Here is a 7,228-nt window from a genome sequence, read left to right as displayed (position 1 = left end):
TTAGGAGTCTCATTTGACTTTTTACGGATTTTAAGGAGAGTCAAAAGTAGGACCCTAAGGGTAGATAAGAGAGTGGTATTATGGGTTTTTTAATGTAAGAGAGGAAAATTAGTATGGGTAATAGAGGGTATAATTGAAAATAGGATAAAGTTACTAAGGGCATAAAAGTCAAAAACCCATACCAAAAACAGAAATGGGACAATTAAGGTGACTTGACCATAAAAAGAAATGAGACACATAAGCTGAATAGGAGGGAGTATAAACCAAAATCAATCAAGTTGAGATACTATGTAAAGATGCAAAGCAAATCTATTACCACATCATCCTTGAGAAATACATTAACCAAGCAGGAAAAAATAATAACTTGACTTTCCTAATCTCAATACATAAAGTTAATAGCTACAACAATAAACTTACTGTACAATCATCAGCCATATCATGGGAACATATAAACCCATTTACACAAGTTCTCCAATTTACATTGGAAAAACCATATATTATGCATCCTAACTAATAGACATGTTTTTCTAAGATGTTTCTATAAAAGAATTCTACAGTGATTGACTTTTAAAGTCAAACTAAACAGGCACACGGCATAAGATATTATGCATAAACTCTCCAAAAACGTACCCTCCCTACTCCCTCGACTGAATGATGGGAAAAACGAAGAGATGTTCTTTTGTTTTTGTCAACAACGAATAGGTGCAATAGGAGATCTATAATCGGGAGAAGTTGTACCACCGCCCCTACACATATCGTTACCAATTGCACTTCTTCTCCGAGTTTTTTGTCCTTGGCCGGCTTTTTGATAATTTGCACTTCGTTTTACTTCGGCTTTTATAGGGTATAAGTCACGGTCAATAGGGTATAAATCAACAATTGGTTTAGTCTCTTGTAGTTGCTCTAGTGTCGAGACAACCTCGGTCATGCTAGGCCTAAATCTCGGGTCCATTGACAAGCATCGGATGACGAGGTTGCCTATGACCTTTGCCGACCTTGAGGAGTACTGCCCTTGAATTCTTGTATCCATAATACGTCGTATCTTTTCTTTACGAAGGTAAGGCATTGCCCATTTGACCAAATCCTTTTCCTTAGGAGCCGCATTTTCATCTAGCACTCGTCTTCCAGTCATTACTTCAAGGAGAACGACTCCAAAACTGTAAATGTCATTCTTTGGTGTGAGGTGACCTACAAAACAAGCAGCAATTCAAGGTTAGTATAACACATCTAAAGAGCTGCGTATCGGAGCTCAGTTCTTAACTACTGTCAAACGATGTCGGAATAGTAAGTTCAAAATATTTAATCAGCAACTAACTCAAGCTCCGGGGTGAATATGGGCATGTGTAAGGTGCCTGACAGCACAAGTCTCCTAAATTAAGGAGAAAGCTTTGTATGGACTTGATCTACACTATTTCAGTATGCACCAACCTTAAAAGTATTAAAATAGTACAATGTTCAGGAAATACTTGCTATTATTAGGTTGGTGCAGACTAAAATAGCGTAAACCAAGTCTATACAACACTTTTCCTAAATTAACAGCCTCAAATATTAGTTTTCATTAGTTTTACTTTAGTTTAGTTATTTATTTTTAGGTGTCAAACTTACGAACAAATGTAATATAAATAAGGCCTATATAACTATCGTATATTTTTTATATGCCTCCATTAACGTCAAGTAGGAAGAGTGTCACATGATTCGCTAATCGACCCGCGAATTGCGAATCGAAAAAAACGAATAATGATCGGTTTTGGGCTAGTTTTGAACCATTTTGAGCGAATCACGAATTCAAAAGACGAACTAACTAGCGAATTATATATCACTGGGCAGGAATAACGAGTTTAGAAAAGAGTTTTTATGTTAACATCAACCTACATATGTAAAAGAGAAATTAGAGGACTCTTACCAGTGGCCATATATTCAGGAGCTGCATATCCATGGGTACCCATGACTCTTGTAGATACATAACCTTGATCATCACACGGCCCATCTTTCGCCAAACCGAAATCCGAAAGCTTTGCATTGAAATCCTGTATTACACATAATAAGGATGTCAAGCAATGCAAGAGATGGTTCGGAAGCTTTTAATAAGCTAATCCCGTGGCTAAACTTACTGAATCAAGGAGTATGTTGGAAGGCTTATAATCTCGATAAATGACTTTTATGTTCGGACTGTGGAGGAAAGCTAGACCCTTTGCTGCACCAAGAATGACCTTCATCCGGAGATTCCATGATAGAGGTTCAAAATACGATGATCCTGGTTAAGTACGATACATATCCACATTTTAGAGGACGGAAGAAACTAGAATGATTTACCGAAATGATTATAGGCTATAAAACTTACTCCTGAACAGATGATTCTCTAAGCTACCACGCGTCATGAACTCATACACCAAAAGGCGGTGTTCGTTCTCTAAGCAGTATCCGATCAAGTTCACAAGATTTGGGTGCCGCAATTGCCCCAAGTAATTGATTTCAGTCTGTTCCAAATTAACAGAAGATATGTTTAGGTGAATGCAACAGAAAAAGGAAATTTGAAGGTGTATGTCTGAATCATTGCTGGATAAGATTCATAAATATGTAAATAACCCATTATGGGTATGAGTTGCCTCCTTCCTTCTCTCCCCAGACCCGGATCATAGTTTCCTATGGGCGGAATACACTGGGTACAATGATGATGACCCATTGATACAATAGAATACAGATAATCTAAAGTTCGCTACTCAGTTGTAGTATGAATGGAGCAACCAAGTCAAATTATCTCATACAATTATTTCATTCTGTCACCCCAATTCCATTAAATGGCTTCCAAGTCCCACGAGCAGGAGAGAATCTAGGCCCGGACTTGCCTAGGCAATGGCCCAGGTTATTTGATAAATAAACCTATCAATATTAAACAAATTCTTAAATGACACGGTCTCATGGTGAAACCATCTCTAATTAGTTGAGGTGATAATATTGAATTGTGTAACATATAACACTTGAGAATAACAGCTAAATAGGTCTGCACACATGCAGGAGCGTTTTGATCACCCTATACAGTTAGAGTATATAACATATTATGAAGCCTCAACTATTAGCTTAAGCTCTGATACCATGTCAAGGAACCAACTCAACCAAAAGCTTAAGCTGATAGTTGAGGCCCAAGATATATTATATACTTTTAACATATACTAGTATACTAGATTCACCACTAGTTGGGGGTCAGATGTATACAACCATACCCTTGTTAATAACAAAGAGGTTGTTTCTGATTGAACTTTGACGACAAACATCATCAGCAACTTCACATAAATAAGAAGTATGCCTGATTCTCTCATACAATGAGACAGTAAAATTGATGAAAAAATTACCAGCCATTCTCTATGACCCTGGAATCCTTCTTGATTGAGCCTTTTGACAGCAATAACAATTCCAGAACCAGGTTTTGTAGGTGCATATGTCTGCTCATCAATCCAACCCTTGTACACACAACCAAAACCACCTTCACCCAACACACTATCAGGCCGAAAATTTCGAGTTGCTGTGGAAAGATCATTGTAGGAGAAGTTCTTCAAGTTTGATGATTGCAAAATCTCTCCCTCTGATCTTAAATTCAGTCTTTCAGATGGAGCTTTCTCAGTTCCACCACCTTCAAAATGAACACAAAAATGATAAAAACTTGGAAAAGGGAACTTTTTTAACTAACCAAAATCAAAATTTAGCATGTGATTGTTCATGAACATTGAAAGCCCCCTGTTCAAGAATCCTATCGAGACTTTAGTACACTGTCACATGATTCACAAATCTTCTTGCGAATTGCGAATCAAAATAAGGGAATTATGATCAATTTTGGGTTATTTTAGGGTCCTTTTGAGCGAATTGCGAATTAAATGATAAATTATGTTACACTGCTTTAGTAGGAAAGAACTAGGAAGGATTATTGCATTTGGAATCTAATCCCCAAAAAATCAACTTTTTCAAAATATAACTAAAATATTTAGGGTTGAATGTTGAAAATTCAAAGTTCCCATCTTTTTTCCTTTTTGAGAAAAAGCAAATTCTTCCAAACCATGCAGATAATGCAAATCATGTCTAGAAGAACAAGAAAAGTCAATTACCAACAATAATCAAACTTCAACTAATATGACTAACAAATATCACAAATGGATAATATGTGTAGTATGAAATCCAAACACAAAAAGTTCCTATTATGGAATTTAGTTCTTAATTTACAACAAAACCACATATAATTTTGTCTTATTTAATGTTTATTACTTCTATTTTTAACATGAAACAATAGGGTAAAAATGCAATAATGTTCATGATCGCGGTAACGGAATGCTAATGCATTAATAGAAATGATGTGGATATCATAGCGTCTAAACCCAAAATATAAATTTTTTACACCAAAAAAAATATCAATTTATTTATTTTGAAAATGTTATAATGCGGTCGATTCGACACGACTTTGTTTTTACTTCATGCTTAAAATATTATTTATTGACATCGATTTTAGGTTTACCATTTCCTAATTAAAATTAGTGACTAACCAACACAATCAAAATCAATCAAGATTTACACATTCAAACAATAACCCAATATTAAAACCCAAAAACCCATCATTCTACAATTCAAAACCAATCAACATAATCAAAATCAATCATGATTCACACATTCAAACAACAACCCAAAAATTGAAACCCAAAACCCAACATTCTCCAATTCAACAACCAACCAACATAATCAAAAATCAATAATCATTCAACATATTAGACCCAAAAGCAATCAAAACCCAGATGAAAACAACCATATGTTATTATAAAATGCTAAAAAAACACCAAAATATTTGGTGGATACTTACTAGTATGGTAAAGAGGGCTTGCATCAGCCTTAATTTGTACACTAAAACAACACCCCATGAATAAAAATTTAGCAATACTAGCAAGTAGTAAGAGTTTCTTTTTTGAGATAACTCAGAAATAAAATCAGCTTTCTAAGAAACAGGGAGGATTATATTTATGTAAATGAATAGATGAAAAAACAAGGAAGTTGCAAAAAAGAATTTGGGGGAAAAATATAAGATTTTAAAATTCATAAATGTTTGAATAAGACAGAAAAAATGAAGAGGGGGATGGTGTGAAGAAGAGAGGAAAGTGGATGCAAAAACAGAGACATTTCAACGTTTTGGTACAGAATTTTGAGCTGGCAGCCTGGCATGCAGTAGAAAGAAGGTTTATTTAAATCTACACAAAAAATATATATATATATATATATATATTTGCTACCATTAGCTTACTAGTCTCATTTATCTTTTTGCATTGCCCGGTATATAGTAGAAAAATAAAGTATGGTAGTTGCTTATTGTAGACGGGTTGATCTCGAGTTATGTGTTTTGGATCGGTTTGAAATTGGGCTATGTATCCGTATTATCTTTTGCAAAATTGTAAATCTTTTTTGAAGTTGACTAAAATCAGATTCGGTTACAAAGTTGGGTAAATTTCGGGTCCTCGGGTCGATTTTGAACAACTCTACTTACTAGTGTTATTTAGGTTTTTCACATTTGTTTAATTATATCAATAATGGAAATTTTATATTAATAATTTTTACATTGAGACGAGTCAAATATGAGTACACTTGACTATGTTTTTAACTTATAGATTATAGACTAAGAATAAATTCTTTAAATTGATATGGATGAGTGAAATAGTAACTAAAAAGTAAATGATACTAGTATGAAGAATATGAGGAAGTATTCGGTAAATTGTTTTCTTTATTACGAGGTAGGCACAGGGAAAGGTCAAGCCGCCAAGGCAAATTGTACTCAAGATCTTTTCTAAAAAGTGATATTTATTACTAGTCGAGACAATACCTAATTCTTCATAAATGATTTTTTAGTTATCATTTTGGTTTATTTTTAGCTTCTGGCAAAAAATAGTGTTAGGATTCTTTCCATTACTTCAAATATAATGGATGGTCCATTACTTAATTTAATGGCTATAATTACTTGATAGAGTTTAAAAGAGAGATTTTAACATTTAATTTTTTATTTTAAAACCTATATATTAAAATCCTAATATGAATAATAGAGAAAAGTAATGAAAAAGATCCTAGTAAAAAAATAGAATTGGAAACTAGCACTTTTATACGCCAAAATAAAAAATCTAATTTTGTTAGATTTTTCATTCACATTTAACTTATTGATTTATTATTTTCTAATAAACAATAAACCATCACGAACTAAAGAACAAATGCAAACCACAAGACAAAACACCTTTTAGTCTTTCATTAAAAAATATCAAAAACTTGATCCAGTAGTAGACTTTTTGAGTGAGTTGACTTGGTGATGGTTCTTTATCTAATTACTGTTTAAAAAGGAGGTTGATTAGGTGACATAATTGCTAGTGTAATCATGTTTTCAATAATTTATAATAATAATAATAATAATAATAATAATGACGTTAAAGAAGAATAATTTACACTTGCGTGAACTAATTAGTCAATGTAAAACAATTTGTTTGGTAAATAATTATTAAATAAAGATGATAATTAATTTAATCGACTAATCAATCGATTATTCATGAAGAATGAAAATTAAATACATATAATAGCTGGTGATATATATTATTTTTTTTTTTAATATTTGTTTGGTAAATAGTTGTCAAATAAAGTTGCTAATTAATTTGATCGGCCGATCAACCAGTTGTTCATGAAGACTGGAAATTAAATACACATAATAGCTAGCGACCTAGCGTCACATATTATTTTTTGAGAAAACATAGATATAAAAAGGTTTATGGGTCGAATCTAGATATTAAAAATGTAGATCCGGACTTAGTCTCTTAACTCATGGGCACAAATCCAACCTAAATTCATAAGATTTTAAAATAAATGAATCCAAATTCTTATTTACGAGTCGGATCAAAGTTAAAACAGTATTTATCCTTTAGGAGTCACACGGCTGATATAATGATACACGTGATCAACAGCATATGTTCACGTAATCACATGCGACATGTTAATATCAAGTACATGTTAATGGAGTCATTTCTCACTCCCTTTGAAATTGTTATGGAGTATTTTTTAATTTTAACGTATCTTTTTAACTTTGTATTTTTTTTATTTTAGGCAGTGATCTCATTTTTTTAAAAAAAATCTATCTACATATTTTTTTTTATTTTGCTTTTAATATTATCACACAATTTAATAGTTTATTAGTATTTTTTTTAATATTGGGTCTTGACAAATTGAA

At 32.7% G+C, this 7,228-nt stretch overlaps 1 protein-coding gene across 1 annotated transcript; it reads right to left on the bottom strand.

Annotated features, from left to right (window-relative positions):
• Positions 1 to 291: 291 nt before the first annotated feature.
• Positions 292 to 5,195, bottom strand: LOC130803256 (probable serine/threonine-protein kinase PBL11). The gene is made up of 6 exons (XM_057667451.1): positions 4,841 to 5,195; positions 3,351 to 3,628; positions 2,342 to 2,477; positions 2,112 to 2,254; positions 1,904 to 2,027; positions 292 to 1,188 (listed from the first exon to the last, which is right to left on the bottom strand). Exons 1-6 carry the CDS (start codon positions 4,896 to 4,898, stop codon positions 689 to 691), a joined length of 1,239 nt encoding a protein of 412 aa, XP_057523434.1. The 5' UTR covers positions 4,899 to 5,195; the 3' UTR covers positions 292 to 688.
• Between the last annotated feature and the right edge of the window lie 2,033 nt (positions 5,196 to 7,228).

Source organism: Amaranthus tricolor, chromosome 16 (assembly GCF_026212465.1).
Source record: "Amaranthus tricolor cultivar Red isolate AtriRed21 chromosome 16, ASM2621246v1, whole genome shotgun sequence".
Classification (NCBI taxonomy): domain Eukaryota; kingdom Viridiplantae; phylum Streptophyta; class Magnoliopsida; order Caryophyllales; family Amaranthaceae; genus Amaranthus; species Amaranthus tricolor.
Note: the sequence above shows the minus strand (reverse complement) of the source record. Positions and strands in the feature narration are given on the sequence as shown.

What these genes read in the sequence shown, in the direction of transcription:
- LOC130803256 (XM_057667451.1), bottom strand. Translation starts at nt 4,898, where the DNA reads ATGGGGTGTTGTTTTAGTGTACAAATTAAGGCTGATGCAAGCCCTCTT. An exon ending in AAGCCCTCTTTACCATACTA is followed by an intron (nt 3,629 to 4,840) that starts GTAAGTATCCAC and finishes TTCATTTTGAAG; the next exon opens with GTGGTGGAACTGAGAAAGCT. An exon ending in CCAACATACTCCTTGATTCA is followed by an intron (nt 2,028 to 2,111) that starts GTAAGTTTAGCC and finishes TGTGTAATACAG; the next exon opens with GATTTCAATGCAAAGCTTTC.